Source organism: Battus philenor, unplaced genomic scaffold (genome assembly GCF_028537555.1).
Source record: "Battus philenor isolate CCGP_79_NKW_IND1 unplaced genomic scaffold, ilBatPhil1.0.hap1 SCAF_8, whole genome shotgun sequence".
Taxonomy (NCBI): domain Eukaryota; kingdom Metazoa; phylum Arthropoda; class Insecta; order Lepidoptera; family Papilionidae; genus Battus; species Battus philenor.
In genome coordinates, this window is record NW_027181748.1 from 1,485,753 (window position 1) to 1,506,594 (window position 20,842).

At 34.3% G+C, this 20,842-nt stretch overlaps 1 protein-coding gene across 1 annotated transcript; it reads left to right on the forward strand.

Annotated features, from left to right (window-relative positions):
• The first annotated feature begins 54 nt into the window (after positions 1-54).
• LOC137931799 (dynein regulatory complex protein 11-like) lies at positions 55-20,356 on the forward strand. The gene is made up of 19 exons (XM_068775310.1): positions 55-135; positions 343-509; positions 1,161-1,369; positions 2,601-2,775; positions 4,331-4,465; positions 4,635-4,746; positions 6,216-6,364; positions 7,152-7,311; positions 8,490-8,657; positions 9,788-9,936; positions 11,534-11,687; positions 11,755-11,858; positions 12,181-12,326; positions 13,188-13,345; positions 15,267-15,369; positions 16,127-16,250; positions 17,766-17,885; positions 18,582-18,654; positions 20,186-20,356. The coding sequence occupies exons 1-19, from the start codon at positions 55-57 to the stop codon at positions 20,354-20,356; spliced, it is 2,658 nt and encodes an 885-aa protein (XP_068631411.1).
• The last annotated feature ends 486 nt before the right edge of the window (positions 20,357-20,842 follow it).

The window sequence follows — 20,842 nt, forward strand, 5'->3', positions numbered from 1 at the left end:
CCGATTGTAGATGTATTGACTTGAATGATTGTTTATTTGTAAATTTTAGTTAAAATGTCGGAATATTACTTTTACAAATGGCAACAAGTTTTAGCAGAACTAGAAATGCATGTTAAACTCGATCTTGAATTTCAGGTAAATAATAACATTGGGTTAACCTATGAGTTGCACAGACGACTGATGAACGCTTATCACAGGCCGGCTTATGTTCAGCAGATGATGTTCCGAGGCTTAAATGATGATGAAATATTATATATAGACCATATATTAAATTTTAAGAAATATGTCTTTTAGTTTACTATATAAGAAAAGGTTACTTGTTAATGGTTCAAGTACTTTTAGGACCAAAAAATTCACGACCAAACATCATGCGAGGCGGCATATCGCTTGTGTAGCATCTCGGCAAAGTACATGGCACTTTACAACGACAGCCTCGACTGCCTGCAACAGAACCTTCAGGTGCAGAAGACAGAGTACATGCAGGTCATTGTCAACGCAATTACTGCAAGGTTCGTTTTTAATTATTATCTTTGTTACTGATTCTTACTGTAACTGATTCTAATTTCAACTGTTTCTCACTTGAATTATGTAAAATTCAAAATTAATGAAGTAGTAGCCTATAATTCGAACTTGTAGACATCGATGTAGCTTGTACTAACAAAACATTACTCAGGTTGAGTTAGGGAAAAAGGTGGAGAAAGGAAGGTCTTTCAGATGCAATAAAAGGAAACCAGACTATGAAGTAGAAAAATGGGTAAGACTTGGAGAGGTTAAGAAAATAAATTAAAATAATATATGCTTTATTTTATGCACAGGATAAAATCTGTGATAATTTTAAAAACTGTGATCTAAGGATAGATGAATGAACGAAGGAGATGCAAGAAAGAAGATCTGCAAGCGAGGAATGATAGATCATGTGAAACGTAAAAGGAATGAATAGAAGATAATGAGAAGGACGAAAGAGAATTCTTCTTCCTTCCCTTTTCCCTTTATTTGGGGTCGGTTCCGAAGGACGAAAGAGAATATAGAATAAAAATTGAAAAACGTATTTTACTCGAATTTGTAACATCCCTGTCCCACAAAAGACAGAAGGAATACGAGGACCCATAAAAAGTGTCATCAAAAACATAACATAACTAAACGTTTTAACTTTGTCCAAGGATCCTGGAATTGAAACACCAATTACGAAAACTAGAAGGATATTACCACCAATATTTCGCTAATGGACTGGTACAACATATTCTAACATTCGATAACACTTACCCGAGAGACTTGCCTGGAAAAATCGTGAGGTCTGTGCGAATGCAAGCGATCATTGACGACGTAATGCAGCGGACTCGTGAAAAAATTGAATTGTTTTCTTGTAAAGGTATGAGTTGTCTTTTAGATAAATTCTAATTAAGATAAGGTACTTATATAGTAGGGCACTGTACTTGCTACAATCTTGTATACTACAAAGTGTGCTTTGTGCATTAATTCATTGTTTTTCTAGTGAATATTGCACAGAGTTTAGTAGATACTCCACACTTGCTAACTCATGTTCACTTAGTTGTTCCAATTAGGACAATTAGACAGCCTATGTATCTTAACATTCCCAAATGTACATCAAATTACAGACAAAATTCCTTTTTTATAAGATCAGCGAGAGAGATGAACAAACTAGCTCGGTACCCCGAACTAGATTTGTTTGTCTCTAACACGCATAATTTTAAACAAACTTTATCGAAGGCGTGATTTTACAGTTCTGGAGCGTGATGATAGCTTCATATTAACTTTAGTGTATTAGCTCAACTTAAAGGCAATAATGTATTTTTTATTGTTTTTTACTTTCTGCGTTTTTTATGTTTATGTATCAATGTGCGAAAACATGTAATTGGTGTATAGTTTTTATTTAGGTTTTTATTCGTAGTTATAAGACACTGTTTGTTTTCCGAATAAAATAGAATAAAATAAAATATAATTATGTGGGATTGTCATTGCTAACAAATAAGTTTCTAGAAGATGGACAGTGACGTCCTCTGCGTACCATAATACCACACTATGATCACAAACCTTCCTGCCAAGCGTTGCAATTAAGTTAAGTAATTATGTACCTGTGTGAAAAGAAAGTGGTAAAACTTATCCCTTGCAGTTGCAGTCTATGGGCTGAAACCACAAATTATACTTATATAAAGTGTTTGAAATTGATGAAGTGATTTATTTTGTAATTTTTGGAAAGATGTACATCATGTTTAAACAGACAGAGTACTTCAGGTTTAATGTTTTAGTTAAAACATTATAATATATTTATTCAATTTAACTGTACACGAAAAAAAAAAGAATTACATGGATTTATTATAATTAAATACAAAAGTATAATAGGCGCTCTTATCACTCGAGGCAATTTATAAAAGATAACCATAGCGACTTAAAGATATATGTATAATACAAACACATTTAAATATGCTAATAATTAAAACATTATTTGAGCAAAACACAAAATTTTGAATCGTATTTTTCTTGATTTTAAAATGTTATGTTCAATTAATTACTTCAGCATTTTATTTACAATAACTAATATTTTTTTTTGGTCAACAAATATACGAATAAATGGTTTTTAGTCGCCGAAGAAGAAACGAATTCTCTCATTAAAAAAATAGACTTGAGCTGTTGGGACAGTGATGAGGAAGACGATGAATTAGTGAAAGATGAGTCTGATATAGACGTCAAAATATCAGAGGAAAGTCTTAAACGAATGGAAATGATCAAATTGATACAAGCACATGAACGCTCACGGTATGTTGTAGACACAGAAACTCACTCATAGACATACGAAGGCACAAACTTTCATACACTGAGAGATAGAGGAAGTGAGAGAGAGATATACAGCCACAGATACACAGAAAGAGAGAGAGAGAGACACGAACTTACATACGCCCAAATAGAGTGAGAGGGACAAAGAAAGAGATACACGGGCGCCCGCAGAGAGATATATGTTCACACATACAGAAACTCACCCACCCAGAGATATACAGAAAAAGACAGAAAGCGAGAGAGATGCCCACAGAGAGAGACACAACACACACACAAAAACGCGCGCGCGTAGATGGAGAGTGAAGGAGAGAGAGACATACAGACACAGAGAGTGAGAGACATGCACAGAGAGTGAAAGAGAGATATATACAAAAACAGACATAAGCGTACACACACACGAACCCACACATTGTGTATTAATATATTTTTGTTACATCTGTGTTATTGCTTTCTGTTATAATTTGTAGTTTTTTTATCACTTTAGTAATAGTACATAAAGTTAGTGTTTATTAGTGTTCAAGTCAGATAGATAAATAGGCAGCTACTGGACCTGGTTCTGGAGTATTTACTACGAACCGCCAAGCGCGTCGTAGAAGATGACACAATGAGACAGATGACCTGGTTAAAGGCGTTGGAATAGGTGGACGGAATGTGCTCTCTACCGGTTTTATTGGAAATTTATTAGAGAACCCTATGTCCAACAGTGTTCATTCGATGACAAATGATGATGAAAATCATCTGATCTCTTAATATGCAAGTTTTCCTTACTTTTTATTTAATGGAACCAGGCCATACCTTGCGGAAGTCCATCCTAAGTAAGAAAATGACCAATATTTAGCTACTTCCGCACATGCAGTGGTAGGCGTGCAACTCGTGCCCAGGCATATAAATAACAAGCGGCAACGGACTGAGCTCACTCTGTGTTTGGCACTAATCGGTGTAACATAACTCCTGAAGATGCCTCGTGGAAGGGTGAAACACGTGTTGAGTAATTTGGCGGTGGCGGATGTGTGATTCGCATTGTTTGCCGCATGTACATTTATCAGCGGGCTGGCGGGCGGTGCACTTTGTTGCACGACTACCACTGCATGTGCGGAAGTGGCTAAATATTGGTCCTTTTCGTACTTTCCTTACATTATTTGTTAATTTCTTTATTAACCCCTTTCACAAATTTTATAAAGGTTGACATTATGCCTTCAGGCATTTTCTACCAGTCCACCTAACGTATTGCAGAGATAGTGAATAAGTGACCAAATGTTATAAAAAGTTAATTAATTATACAAACATATGGTATTTATATAAATATTATACTCATTATAATTGTATTGTATTGTCTCGTATGATGTTGGTGCTGTTAGCCTTGCGGCTCTTACAGCTTCATCGGAAGTGAGTTCACGGAACGGAGGGGTCCGTGAACTTAATCATTATAATTACATTAAAAGATACTTATATACATATACCTAAGTAGGAGGATATAATATATATAAATGACTATATATAGTTTTTCATTGAATGATTTAAATTCTTTTGGTTGAAGCCAAGTTATACGTTGGAAAACGAAGAGGCAATTAAAAAGAGAAACGTGGGAGAAAGAATTGAAAGGAACTTTAAAACCGCAGGCAGGAGTAGAAACAAGAGAAAGAGCGGCGAAAATGATAAAAACAATTTTCAGGTAATATTGTTGTATATACATTTGTAGAAGATACGCATTATACACAATATAAATTCTTCTGGTCCTGCCCATTTGATGAATTATAAGGTTGTTACATGGCATCCATTCCATCATTTACAATATTCAGTCTGTTATAATATAGATTTATCATTATATTCTAATTTGACAGGAGATATTTCGAAATAAAGAGACGCCATATCTATCAAGACAGAGTTGACGAAATTTTAGGCATCAATTTAAGTTTCAAGCCTTTTTCAGTTGAAAAACAAAAATATGAAAAGGTATATAATTATTTACTTATTTAAATTATTTTTTTTTACAAACTAAAACGATGTAGATGTATATTGAAATTGTGAATATCGTAGTGTTTTAAATCTAAAATTAAAAGTATATTATTAAATAAATCTTATCATAGCATTAATGAGTATTAATCTATTCGAGATGTATGGAACATGGTTCAACAACTCATTTACATGGTTGATATTATAATGTGTATATGAAATAAAATTATTAAATTTCATTTAAAGAGCAACTGTTGAGTTTCTTGCCGGCTCAAAAGAGCGTTCTATGCTGGTTCTAGCTTACTGCTTATGCTAAAATAATCGACGGTTCAAAAGCGAATGTATATGCCCATTTCATTAAAGATGTATTGAAATTTTATTTTTTATCGTAAAAGAGAAAGAAATTAATAGGAAGAAATAAAAAGTAGCATCTAAACTAATTATAAATATAATGATCATTACTATTAACAACGCGATCTTTGGTGAAGGCTTACACCTTGCAGTAGCCTGAAATAATAAGAAGTAAAACAAGTCGCCGAAATGGAAACTAATCTTGTTATAAAAATACACAGGCTTCTACCATACATCCAGCTACTTCCTATTACTTTGAACATGTAATTGATCCACCTATTGATATATTATAATATGTTTATAAAAATTTCATATAAAATATAAAAGAAACAAAACCAAAGATATTGTTAAAATTGTATTTAAATTAAAGTGAAAGTGGACGGGCATATGCAAAGTTGCAATAGATTGTTACAAATTATAATAAGTAAGAAAAGGACAAATATTTAGCCACTTCCGCACATGCATTGGTAGTCGTGCAACAAAGTGCACCGCCTGCCAGCCCGCTGATAAATGCGCATGCAGCAAACAATGCATATTACACAACTGCCACCGTTAAATCATTCAACACGTGTTACACTCCTCCATGAGGCATGCTCAGGAGTAATAATGCACCGATTAATGCCAAACAGAGTCAAACTTCTGAATCTGGACTTAAGATGGACTTCCGCAAAATAACGCCTGATTCCATAAAATATTTATAATAAACTTTGATTACTTTTTACAAGAAAAAACTAAGAGGTAGATCGGTCCAAATTGGAAGTGATGACGTCATGAACTTTTCGGGTTATTCATGATCAAAGTCTACCACAGAAAGAAAACCAGAGTTTTTTATTCCAGAGAATAAGATAAAGGAAGCTTCAGGCGACCCTGACATTAATAACAAATTATTAACGTAAATTGAAAGTTATTAAAACTAACGTTTCCTTAAAAACTAAATTGTTGAATTTATAATGAAATATATTACAGATATATGCTATATATATTTTCTAAATACACAATAAATAAACATAATGTAATATGTAATGCATAAATATAACAAATAAGAATCTATCAGCATGTATTGCAAATGTGTTCTAATATTTGTTTATAATATTAATTTTAAATAAAAAATCTTACAGTTAAAGGAACAAATTAATAACAAACAAATAGAATACAATAAAGAATGTAAATCACATTATGACGAATCGGAAGGGAAATGTTCAAAAAAAATAAAAGATAAAATACAAGAAGATTACAGAGACTTTATAAGAGATTGGTTAAGAAAATGGTAAATATATATTTTGCATTTTTATATTATTTCACAGTTTATACAGGATAATTGTTAACAGGTATACAACCTTAAAGGGGTGAATTTATAGCTTATTTGTCAGCAAAAGAGCTTTACACCTATTCGAAATCAACCTGTATAAAATGATCACTCTGAATTGATACATTATTTTTTTTAATTTTGGAATGCATCAGGCCAATAACAAATGATAGTACAAAATATGCAGGCTCTGGGTTTGGCACTAATCGGTGTAACATAACTCCTGAAGATGCCCTGTGAAAGGACAAAACACGTGTTGAGTGATTTGACGGTGGCGGTTGTGTAATTCGCATTGTTTGCCGCATACGGATTTATCAGCAGGTTGGCGGGCGGTGCACTTGGTTGCACGACTACCACTGCATGTGCGGAAGTGGCTAAATATTGGTCTTTTTCTTACTTAAATATGCAAGGAAAATCTTTAAATGCGTAGAAATTCGAATTTTGAAAAGTTTTTTCTTACTCGTATTTTATAATTATTACGTCATTTAAGATTTTTGAAACTATTTACTTTGTATAGAGCGCAAAATGCGCGCATAGTGAGCGTATTAATGCTCTATAAATTCACCTTTTTAAACTGTCAAGCTGTTGAAGGCTTGTCAGCCTACCCCACAATGTGGATAGACGAACTTGTTAAAGTCAAAAGTGCAGGCTACTTTTAATAGGCTTTCAGAAATCTATATGGGCTAAATCAAACATTTATACACTACTACACCTGACTACAATGCTAATGATGCTATACCGTCAATAGGTTTGAAGAAGTCAAGTTCTTCTATGACATACCAAAAGAAGAAAAGGGGGGAACTTCTTTAATCATAACAGAAAATGTACCCACTCCATCGGAATGGCAAGAACAATATGAGGCTTATTTAGAAGAAAAGAAATCAAATAAGAATAAATCAGAATTACAGGTATTGAGAATGCAAGTATTTGAGTTAAATATCTAGATCATTCTTTATGGCACCCCTTTTTGGGACCGCTTAGCAAAGATGTTACAACTAGAGTAAATATTATTTTTTTCATTTTCATATTTCAAATTCACTTTCTCCTTTTATACTTCAAAGTCTTCTATATTACATTTTCGTAGAACTTTCGTTTTTCCACCGATCCTAGTGAAAATTTACGGAGGAGCCCAGCAGTCAGATTCCAGCAGTTGATATCCCACCGCTGAAATGATGATGATGAAATGTGTAATAAATGATATACTGATGTTAATGCGTGGAAATAAATGTTGATGCTCATTTAGGAAGCTAATTATTGTCGCGCACTCTTTATAAAACTATATTTGTAACGAGCAACTGTTGAGTTTCTCGCCGGATCAGCATAACTGCCTTTCGAGCTGGTGGTAGCTTGCCGGGGGGGAAAACAATGCCGACATTTTATGTTGATTGACGAAAGTGCTTATAATAAATAGCCTATTCGAATAAAGAATTTTTCGATTTTGAATGCATTTGTAATAATTTTATTAAAGGTAGTTTTATTTTTCTTAAATGGCAACACTACTCGACCCCGTCACTCTTTTGTAACAACTTCCGGCAAAAGGAGTAAGAGTGGTGGGGTTGAAACAGCGTTTTGATTATTGAGTCGGGAGCTCGGTCACTCGTTCATAAAATAACCATCGAAGTAATAAGTTGTCTAGTGGAAACTATGCTAGTTGGCTTATAGCAGTATTAAAAGTTGAATAAAGGTATTAACTGTGCTGTGAATTGGAGTTTTTATTATACATATTATATATATATAATTACTTACTTTAGTAGTACGAGAAAGAAAAACCGTTTTCATACAATTAAGTTTTTCTGAATGGTTGCTTCTCTTATCAACAATAATTTAAATTTCGAATTCTTGAGTGGCGACCAAAACCCGGTAGACTTGGCGTGGGTAAGTCCCGCAATAGTTGGATATAGCTGCATGCGAGCATTTATACCAACATAGTAAATTATATGATCTTCAATTATTTCGGCATGTAATGAGGTAAGGATCCGTTACATAGGAGAACGTTGATCACAAAACGCACGCAATGAGAATAATGATCACGTAAAACTAGTTTTACTGTTATGCAAGACTGTGATGATGTCATGTGATGTTTTAGAAAAAATGGGAGAAAATGGAATCTAAGAAAGAAGAATTGAGACTCAAGAAAGAAGAACTTAAAAAATTGAAACAAGAACAGGAGTTAATAAAGAAAATGATGAATAACCCGACCATGCATCCCGGCTTTAATTATCCAGCTTCAAAAAAAACTGAAAACATTGTAAATGTACGTAGTCACTTTGTAACTCTTTCTCTAGATCCGTCTACCCTCAACTCGTCAGATTGATTGACTGCTGAATTACGCGCGACCATTTTGTTTGCGCACGCGCAGCTATCGGACATTCCGGCCATAAGCTTTCCGCGATACACCCGTGCCGTTTGCTGCCTTAATTTCAATCGCCGGTTTCATATAACTAGTAGACATGTTTGTTTATTTCACGATAAATTTTAGAACCTCATTTTTTCTTCGTGCCGCTTCTCACCATACACTCACCTAGTACCATCTTCTAGCATTACGGCTCTAGTAATGTGTACTTGTACTGCCTAAACTGACTTCTCCTTCTTGTCTCTCATTTCCATTCAAACTTTGTCTGGTAGAGATCGCATCGGGAGATAACGCCGCCTCTTGTACCTCTAAATAAACTGTTCCTTTTTTAGGCATTATCAATGTTATTTTGTTACATTTCCTTATAGTTATAAAGTTTTGGTGGACAATAAAGTGTAAATAAATATGGCTCCGTATACAATTTGCCCAGTAGAAATATAAACAGACAAGTTACATATCTCCCACGACCTGTCATCTTGTTCTTGAATAATCTTGGCTAAATAATATTTTTGATAAGTTGGCCTCTTATTTAGACGTTCAACTTCTTCTCAAAGTACCTATATAGATTTAAGATCAAAGGAAGTTCCTCGTGTGTCTGTGTCCCAGCGCTGGACCAGACTGTGCACGCAATTACATGCTGTCCCATATATGGAGGGCTTAAAGTGGCTTGTGATATGAAAATGGGCCGGAGTACTGCTTGCGGTAGCATGCCTTCCCTTTTGGAAGAGGAACAAAGCCTCCACACTTTCTTGTGGTGTTGGGTGACCGGCTTAGGTTAACAAAACGAGTAACAAGAAGTGTGGCGAGGGATGGGAGGCGATGTAATTGTAATTTGGATGAATGCTGAATAATAGAAAATATAAAGGATGAGAGAGGAAGGGTGAAAGTAGGAGGGTATATATCCCTAGTCCTGATAAGAAAATGGGCATAGAATATTATTAAAATAAAAAAAGCATAACTTCTAAAGTATTACTTCTGTTCCAATGATAATAACTTAAATCATACTTAAAACAATTATTTCAATTTCAAAGGCAATCGTCAACTATCGTAGGGATTGGAAAGATTTAGATACACAAAAAACTGTGAATGTAAAAGAGGGATTTGTTAGGGAAATAAACGAAAACAATGCGTACATGAATACTAAAATGGAAATAATAAAAATGGCGGACGATGATATGAGGTTAGTATAAAATATAGTTTCACGTTGATGTATTATCGGAATTTTGCTGATAAACCAATGTCTAAAGACACAACGTTTTTTTATGTAACAGAGTCCTTTAATTTATATATATTACGTACCTTTCATAAACAATAACACATTTAAACAATTTTTTGAATACCAAGTTCGTCATAGTTTCAGCTCATAGACGCTCGCTGCAAGACATATGCCTTTCTCAAAAATATCTATGGGGGATATACTATAACCGCAACAATTGGCAACACCTGTTGTGGGTGGATTAAATACCTCTATTTAAGTTATAATTTTTCAAATAATTTTAATAAATTTTCAAACTCATCTTTCGTCTATTTAATGGAATCAGGCGTTACCTTGCGGAAGTTCATCTTAAGTAAGAAAAGTGGTAGTCATGCAACAAAGTGCACCGCCCACCAGCCCGCTGATAAATGCGAATGCGGCAAATTATGCGAATTACACAACAGCCACCATTAAACCACTCAACACGTGTTTCATCCCTTCACGGGGCATCTTCAGGAGTTATGTAACATCGATTAGTGGCTAAATATTGGTCCTTTTCTTACTTCATCTTTCGTCCTTCTCAATGTTTTTCATTACTTCCTCTAATTTCTTTCACATTTCTTATTTTCTATTCCTTTCAATGCTTACCTTAGATACATCGCCTCATTTTCTTCGCTCTCCCTCCATAGTTCTACAATTATTACGTTTTCTATTTCTATTATTTGTTTAACAATTTATTTATTTTTATTCTTTTTCACTTACTATCTATATAGTTATAATAGCAGAAAGCTTATTGCTGATGAATATGCAAATCTAAGCAAGAGATAAAATCTATCTCTTAGAATTTTTGACGTATAAGCTTTCTGGAGGACAGTGTAAACATTCGATGTCCTCTCCAAGAAAAACAAATGAACATCGAGAGGGACATCGGATGGTAATGAAGGCAGTTCTGGATCAGGCTCCGGGGGAATTACTGCTCACCAGAGTACTAGCTCAGACATAGAGTCCCCAACTCGACTAAGTTAAACAACAGAAATAGTTACTTTACTACTGAAAATTCACAATATTGCTCTTAATTATATTTCTAATATCACAGCTAGTTAACACTCCTGTTTACTATTTTCATTATCCTTCTTCTTATTATATTTACTTACTGCATTCTATTTTTTTCCCTGTTACCTTTTCGTAAATCCAAAAAGTGAGGACAACACTCCTCCTTACTCACCAAAGAGTCCATGTTCACCTTCTCTATTCTCTCTGCTAACCGTGACTGGTATTCTGCAGGTTCGCACCTGAATTATAGATGCACGGAGAACTCTACATGAGTTTGAACCTTTGGAGGTACTCTGAAATTCCCTCGTGCCCTGTGAACATTTGTACAAAATATTTAAGAATTCTATCATTTACGTGTAATGATAGGTTCTCAGAAAACTTAACAGAAAAACGACATCTCATAATACTAACAACAAATTTTGCTTAAAAAGTGGTTTTATAACTTTAAACTTATTGTATCAAAACTTAATACTGAAGTGAATATTTTTTTAATTTCTCTTTTTCATGATTATAATTTAAATAAAATCAGAGAAGAGTTAAGGATACTTAAGAAAGCTTTACAGATAGATTACAATAAAAATAATGAAAAGATGCCTGAAGAAATGAATATTAAAGAAAGAGTCCCAAAAAGAAAACGAAGGCTCAAATCAACGATATCGCAAAGTATTCAAAATAAAATGGAGGTACTTTAAAACGGAAATCTAAATCTGTAAGCATGATATAAATTCTGACGTATATAATTGTGTTTAGGATTTAGCTTTTGCCGGATTTATAAAGGAGACCACTCGAATGAAACTGGAAGACTTTTACGGGGACTTCAATTTGGTTGGAGAGGATCTGCGATGTGCTCTGCGGTAAGAAAAAATATTAGTACTGTTTATACGATATATTTAAGAGGTTAATGCGTTGAGAGGTTGTTAATGCGTCGAATTATATGTTATCGACGCTCATTCAGGAAGCTAATTATTGTCGCGGACTCTTCATGAAACTATATTTGTAAAGAGCAACTGTTGAGTTTCTCGCCAGCTTCAGCAGAACTGCTTTTCGAACCGCAACTTCCTGCAGGGACATAAATGGCGACAATTTGAATGTGAAGAATGTTTTGATTTGAAAGTGAAGAATGTTTTGATTTTGAGTGGAAATCGTATATCTGAAATTATAATGTTGTTGTCTTAGACCAACACAACCTCTTGGCGGTGATGTGAGGTTCCTCTGGTGGGAAAGATGCATCGAGGCGGTTCGCGGTGCAAGACGCATTCTACTAGTCGGACCGCCCAGCGGTGGGAAGTCGACACTAGTTCATGTTATGGCATCAATAAATGGTATATCTATCTTTTATTCAATAATAATTATTTATGTACTCTTCAAGCAGTGGTAACACGGCGAAAGAGGACAGAGGCTTTCAATATTAGGTCGCCAGTTCAATTCCTGGGATACATTCTTATATTAATTACGTAGAATTGCCACAACTCAAAAACAAGTTTCCAAAGGAAGAGCAGCAGAGTTCTCCGAGTACCATAATACCACACTGAGAGCCTGCCACCCTTGTAGGGCTATTATGGTATATGTCCCATAGATATCTTTGGGGGAGGCCTAGGGCATCTATAGGCTGTAACGATGACAACGATGTTACTCATATTTACATTTATTTTAAGTTACAGCACCAAAATTAGCGTAAGTGAATGACTTGGCTAACTTAAGCCTATATAGCCTTCCCGGCCGATATATATTAACTTATCCTTGTACAGGTGTAGATATTCATTCAACAGGGCCTACTATAATATCATCCGAGATGTACAAACATTTTGATAAGTTCGACAAGGATTACGATACATAAAAACAATTGTACAAATTGACTTTGCGTTTTATACCAGGGGTATGCAACCTTTTTTAATCAAGGGGCCAATTAAATTTTAAAATTGTTTTATGTGCCGCAAGTAAAATAACACTTATTAATAATCTAAAAAACTTTACTTATAAAAAATATTAGACTAAAAAAATCGTTCAAAAATCCCCTAGACGCGTCGTCACAAATAGATTGTTTTGGTTTAGTATGTACTACCAATTTATTATGATAAATTTTGAATGATTTCGTAAATATCAATAGGAACAATAGAACACTTGTTAATTGTAGATTATTCCGAATTTTTAAAACTGCAAATAAATAGATGAGCAATTTTAAGGCGCTATCTTGTTCGAATTGGATCCATGGAACATTCCGAAGGAACAGTTGACTTCGACGTATCTCAACAAGATAGTTCAGTCTGTGATCACGTGCTCTAGAGCGATCCAACCTTCTGTCATTCACATCAAATGTCTGCACATATTATTTTGTAAAAAGGTATTTAAAATTTTATTTACTTTTATAACTTTTCAATTTAATAAGTTATAAATTTAACATCGTTTCTATTAAAGTTTACGTCTAAAAACTTTAGATAGTAATGATCTCTATTCTAAATGACATTAATCCACATGGCTGTTTTATACGTAACGATTTTTTAGGTATAGATCCCTTTTTTGAAGTTCTCTCGTCTACCTTATCGTATTTGGTACAGGGACTTTATATAGCAATACATTTTACATTGAATTAAAAGAAATAGTATCAATGTAACAATAATTGTCACATTGATACTATTTCTTTTTCATTCTCCTCTCTCATCTTTCACGATTTCTCTTACTACATCTTCTTTTACTCACTATATATTCTTTTGTTCTTTTTCTCTCATTCACCATCCTTTTTTTAAAGTCGCCATCTGAGTTTCTACCGCCTACCAGCAGAGTCTTTATATCTAAGAAACATTTTGCTTACTTCATTACTTCTTACTTCTTGTACATTGCATGCCTGTTTATTACAATTTTTATTTATTATTCACATTCACAATTCTTACACACAAGTCGTGACGGATCTGTAAATGCTAGTTTCAATGAGTAGGAGACAAGAGGATGAAAATGTTGCCTTCATCGTAGGCCACGATATCGTCCTGTCTTACTAGAGTTCTATAGAAATGAGATACGATGTACAACATGGATGCACAAACCCCGGACCGACGACAGTAAAAATAATACTCTCGTACATTCGAAAAATATTGAATTCTAATTATTATCAATTGTTTATTGTCTTTAATTACCAATACTTCTGGCGGCCGGCCCGCCATCAGCTCATGATTTGCCCGAGTGGCCCCTAGTCTTAATAAGTCTGTGCAACCATGATGTACAATAAACAAAAATAAGACTCAGGTATAGAACAAAACGGTCGAATAAAGACTACTGTATGCCTAGAAAGAAAAACAGTTAATAAGGTATTAATAAATATAAAATATAGTGTAAATAGAAGTTGCATACGAGTCAAATAAACTATGATACTGTAATAATTTGTAATCCAGGAATGAGAAAGATAGAAGGTAGGGGATATGAGAAAGATGATATGAAACAAAAGAAAAGAAAGATAATGTGAAGGACAGAAGGAAAGTATATAAGAAATTGTGAAGAATGAAAGGAGAATGACGACGGGGAACCGGAAAGTAATGTCGTCCCTGTCGACATATTTTACAGAAAAACCGCTAGATTTTTATCGCTCCGGCATTGATTTATACACTAGATGACAAAAGGTTGTTGATAACGAAGATGAATATATTGTTGATTAGAAACAAAAACTTGTTACAAACGTAGTCGTGTGAATTTCACTTAAAGCGACTTTACTTTCCGGTCCTCCTAATATTTTACCGATAATGTGACGTTTCTGTCCCAAACAGGGTAAAGAGAACATGATATAAAAAAATGCTTTCCTCCTTCGACACATTGTACATAACGCTATTTTGAAATTGCTTCGTTGATAAAATTACATAGCTATTTATAAACTCCCGCAATCATATCATGAAGGGGTATACAATAGCGCGGATTATGGTGTAAGTGGTTCCTTGTGGCGATTTGTCAATTTGGTATTCTATTGCACTATTTGTCATTTGAAATCCGTCCCTAAAATTGTGGCGGCGACAGAGACTTGCGGGTTAACATTTGGACAAATATGGCTTAAAGTATGACAACTGCTAATATTCTAGACGTTTCTAGAAGTACGTCGTTTCTTAACGACATAATTTTTTTCTCTTCGTATAAACTATGGTGGTGGTTGATACATGCGTATTAATTACTTTATGTTTAAACCAAGCTTCAAGTGTTGCTACAAAAAAAAATGCCTTAATGATATTTGACAATTAAATTTATTACGTTCGTAGTTTATTAGACAATTTTTATTATTATTTCAGGTGCCGCCAGAAGGGAATAAAAATACTTTAGACATTTGCGTTAAATATTTTGTGACGAATCTTTTGAAGAAAATTCGGAAAAATGACTTGATTACTGTCATAGGTGTGTAAAAATATTAACACTTTGGAACCCCTTGCAATATATATATATATATATGTGTGAATATATTATGAATATTTATTATTGCGAGGCTGCTATAAGAATATTGACTTCTTTGAACCGTTTATTTTAAGATGGCCCTAAGCCGTTGATTACTCGGTTGGCTCATTTTTACATAACAAATATATTTTAAATATAACGCTGTTAAAATAACTAAAGTATACTATCCTAGCAGTATCAATATCAGAGTACGAAACGGGGAATTCCACAGAAATGTAACTCTTTATTTACATCGGTATTATGACAACATCATTACGTCTTCGTCAGCGACGCATCGAAAAGGGGATTTCCACAAAAATAAAATTGTTTACTTCCGTCGATATCAAACACTTCTACTTCAGGTTTCGCGTTATTACTACCTCAAGACCTGCCGGACCCAGCATGAGTTCCACAATATATTTATGTATCGCCTCGGATTACTCTCCTCTCTCCTACTCTCTGTTTCCGCTGGCTTGAAGGAGCACAGTACCAAAGGCAATAAACCCAAACCTAGTTTACGTAACTCCCGTGAAAAGGCTTCCTTAGTGACCTCGGCTCGAGCTGTTAAATCTCATGCAATATCATTGAATTGGCACTCAAGAACACCGAAGTAGTTTTGATTTTCCAAGAACTCCTTAAAGGTTTCCAGGGATGGTGAGGGTCCACATTGATCACTTTATGAACTACCGATCTAGACCATGTAATATGTAAATATTTCTAGGAAGCTGCCAAGAACCGTGGCTGACAAAATCTGCCAAGCTATTGAAGAAATTTCCGGAGGTGATATTGCTGCCAAACACAACATATTCTACAGTTTCATTAATCCTTAGGAACTGGATTATCAAGTAATTGATACTTTACATTCGTCTTTCAATGTCCTTGCGATGTACTTTTAGTTAATATGCGTATACGCATAAAGTTATTGATTTATACGGTAGACCGCAACCAGGTGTAGGTAACCAAATTAGTCACGATAAATTTGCCGAATTTTAAATACCAGTGCACATTGGATATCTATACTGATATGTAAATAAAGCCAGCTGTCGATCTCGAATAATAATGTCGATAAAAATCCCACTGTGTATGCTACAAGACAAAACATTTCATAACCGCAGTTCAATCGACTTTTAGCGCCATCTATGATTGACGAATTAAATCTACTTAACAAACCCAATGAAAAAATAACGGTCATACAGATATACATAAAATAAGATTAAATATTGGGATTCAGCGTCCAGAAGTGCTCTCCCAGTATAGAATTGGCAGGACCCAACTAGGTTTATAGATAAACAAGTAAATCATAGTGAATTCACATAAAATTCAATGTCTCAGTAAATTTGTCTAATTTTCTACAATAATGGCTGTTGTAATCAAACTTTCATAAGTTCCTTACCAATTTAAAATTGGAAAACTTCAAATAGGTGGATAAATAGACAAGCGAGTTACAAAAAACAATTGAATAGCTACTGCTTTAAAAAAAGTAAATTCGTAAACGTAATACGTAATTAAAACTTAAGAACTCAAAATCCAGTAGCGCCCTCCTTATTTAAAATTGACTGACCACTATAAGGTCACTTCATAAACACGAAAATCACCTATCTAATAGATTCAGGCGTTACTTTGCGGAAGTCCATCCCAAGTAAGAAAAGGACTAATATATAGCTACTTCCGCTATGTAGCAGTAGTCGTGCAATAAAGTGTACCGCCCGCCAGCCCGCTGACAATGCGCAAGTGGTAAACAATGCGAATTACACAACTACCACACTACACAATTAACGGTGGTAATTGTTTGGTTTGGAATTGCAGGTCTTGTAATAAAAAAAAATTAGTCTACAACACCGTCGGCAACAAATGATGTCATCGCGACAAATTCTGATTATTTTTAATATAGCATTTGTTCAGCTAGGGCGTGGGAGATGTCCTTGGACATGCAGATATTGCGAGACCCTCACGCCATCCACGCCTTCTTACCTCCGAATAATCGATTCTGGTTTGATTCAAAAAATCAGCATTTATCAGGGGGCTGGCGGGCGGTGCACTTAATTGCACGATTACTGCTGCATAGCGGAAGTAGCTAGATATTAGTTCCTTTCTTACTTATAAAAATCACAGTAAATACTGAATAAGTTCATTTACTCTTCGTGTGCCGCAACATGGCGCCTCTTAGTGTCAGAAACGATTTTTTTAAATTATAGATAAAATACTATTATTTATGATCCTGTGGTCTGTAGTACATTCAAAGCAAGCGATTTTTATCTGTAATTTTAAGATCATTTTGACCCGCACGCACACGGGGAGTTCTGACAGATATGTCGATAGTCATTCGACGGGTTAAAAGAATTTGACCTTAAATATTTCAGCAACCGAATCGTGCCCCGCAATTTGACCCTACAGTGCATCGCGCATCTATTGCAGGGATATCCGTTTGGATACCTCAAGCAATCCCTTGACAGCTTTCTCACGCCTGATACAATTATTCGGTAAGTAAAATAAATACATTTAAAAAACTTTTAAGTTAAACGGTTTTTTGATACCCATACTGTGGTGGTTGTTGAAAAATATGTACCTAGTCCGCCATATTGGAACGGCGTCCATCTTGAATTTTAAATTTTGACATAATCATCGTGTTTTACTAGTGTAGCCCTTTCATTTGATACCCATATTGAGGGGGTTAAGGAAAAATATGTAATCCGACATTTTGTATCGGCGGCCATCTTAGATTTATAATGTTATTGATCTTATTATATTGTATTGTCATCTAAATTAAATGTGTGTACCAAATTTCAGATTAATCTGACAACGGGAAGGTGCTTAAATTTCAATTTCTAATTTTGACCCAAAAAAAACAAATTCCGTACGAATCGAACTAAATAAAACCGTTTAATAAGGATTTTCATTTAACATTCCTTTACCACTTTTATTGGAATTTTATTGGAAATAAAATTCTTGCATAGTTCTAAATTCATTTAACTTTAAGAAGACCTCTATGTTAAGGAATCCTGTGATCTTTATAAAAACTTGTAGCAACACCAATCAGTTAAATTCACCCGATATCGCCTCTCTAACTAAAACGCTTGAAGCAGAAAAAATAAGATGCGCAAACGAGTTAAAGGAAGATCAGCTCTCTCAACTACAAGGAAAACTTCTCTCCTTAAAACTTAATCACTTTGCTCCAGGATAGCTGCACGAGGTTTGAACGCCGAAGATGTGATACAGCATGTGACACGAGACGGAACCCTGGATTGCGTTGTAAGTTATTTTCTTAATATTTGGTACAACACGTTAAGGAATGATTTTCTGTCACACATGCCATGGAGATCGCATTTAATTACGTTATATTACCATTATTATAATTCAAGTTGATTTAATGTTTTTATTTACTGTTGTATTCATAATTATGTTTTTAATGTATTTATTATTATCATATTTACGTATTATGAGTACAATACAGGTTGATTGGTTATAGGTTTATGGAATACCTTGGGTTTTGGTGCAATGAAACAAAGATGTTGACATGTATAGTGTTATATATATATCTACAATAAAATCGAACAGCTCGATATTTCTAATGTTTGTTTCTACAAGCAGTTCGCGTGAAGGAGTGACGTCAGGAACGTTTTATTTAATATCGAACGTTTAAATAATTATCGACTAATAAAATCAGACCTTAAACCTAATAACATGACAATTACCTCAATAATTATTTCATACAATTCACAACAAAACGAACCAGAAAATGCTTGTCTCTGAAATAACGTAGTAAGGATTAGTTTACACCGCTTTTAAATTTCAGTCTGCATAAGACGTTTGTACAGTGCGGACGCGTTCTCGTGCTCTTATATATGTTGTTCCTATTTAATGTACAAACCTGAACATTTTTAAAATTCATTGTATTGTATACTACAGTTAACCATAATATACCTTTACTAAATCTTGGTAGATAAATTAAATATCACTATTATAGTCGTTTAACAAGCCATTGGCCAGAGGGCTATGGTAAGCAATTCTTTACGAAATACATCCAAGAGTATATGAACCAAAGTAACTTATATAGACCAGAGAAATAGCAAATTTAAATCAGTGGACAAAACAGTGGGCAGGCCTCTTGAAACTTAAGATTTTGGAGTAGAGATTATGGGTCAGCAAGTGCAGTATAGGGCGTTCGCCCACAAGGTGGGCAGACACATTAGTTAAGGTTGTACGAAGACGCCGGATGCACATCCTTTTTTACGGCGACTGCTACGCAAGAGCGCTGTTATTTCATCATGAAAACTGCTACGCAGCGCTTTTGCGCTGAGAATTTCAGTGTCTGTTACTCCATGGAAGTGAACGTAGTCTGGCCTCACCTGTCATTCTGAAATAACTTTTTACTGTTTCTATGTATTATTATTATTTTTTTAATTAGTATAACAGAGTCTATTCACTAGGACATTGACTTGAGACAAGTAGTGATGATAGCATTATTATAACTAACCAAAAAAATGATTTTAATTTTCAAAGAAAAAAAAATTATGTTTATGATTTCTTTATAATACGAAAAGATTTATTGAAATTGTTTGATAATTGTCTAAACGAGTGTGTTTTATTTGACTTCGAGTCAAAATATGTTCCGCAGTGTTCGTGCGTTTTTGCAAGAATTTCTTAACAATCAAATATTTAACCGGTTTTATTTACAATCTCTACGAGAGGCCTTTATCCAATAGTGAACCTTCTTTGACTGAAACGACAATAAAATGATGGATATTCAAAATGTTAATTAAAAAAAGACGTCTTTTTTTAGGATTACAATAAATATCTGCAATGGTACTACGAAAACACAACGTGGGGTAAGAGAGAAGCAAAGAGGCTGACAGATGACAAGGAGTTTAAGCAACTCGCGGAGAAGTTCGCTGAGAAAGAAAAAAGTAAAAGGAATCGTCGGGATAAAGCCACCGATACGTCAAAACATTGATTTATAGAACATCGATTCTGTTTAAAATGAAATTTTTTTTTTTTTGTATTGTCCGAGTAATTTTTTAATTTATCCCTTTACTTTCCCACATCTAGAGACTTTGAATAAAACATAATGTATATTTAGTTACTTTATTTATTTATGTCATATTATGTTTTTATTTCGTAGTTCATTGTAATTCATTTATTTGTAATATTTTTTAATTTCGCACAATCCCAAAGGAGTGGGCAATTACTGGTTAAGTTTATGGATGAGATGAGGATTTGGTTTTGGTTTTTGGAACGGAGACCACGGAACAGAAATGACAGCGTAAAAAGCGCACACAAAATGGACAAAAAACCTTGTTAAGGCTCTGGATTCCGGTTGCTTCCAAGCATTTTTAATAGAAGTCTATGGGGAGGCCTATGTCCAGCAATGGAGGTTTTACGGGTGAAATAATGATAAATCATGACTTAGATTTATCATGATAAGGAATTGTTAATTTTA

Excerpts from the sequence above, each read along its gene's own strand:
- LOC137931799 (XM_068775310.1), top strand. The coding sequence starts at position 55 with ATGTCGGAATATTACTTTTACAAATGGCAACAAGTTTTAGCAGAACTA. Across the intron at positions 4,466-4,634 it reads ATGATAAAAACAATTTTCAG|GAGATATTTCGAAATAAAGA; the intron begins GTAATATTGTTG and ends CTAATTTGACAG. Across the intron at positions 12,327-13,187 it reads TGTTATGGCATCAATAAATG|GCGCTATCTTGTTCGAATTG; the intron begins GTATATCTATCT and ends AGCAATTTTAAG.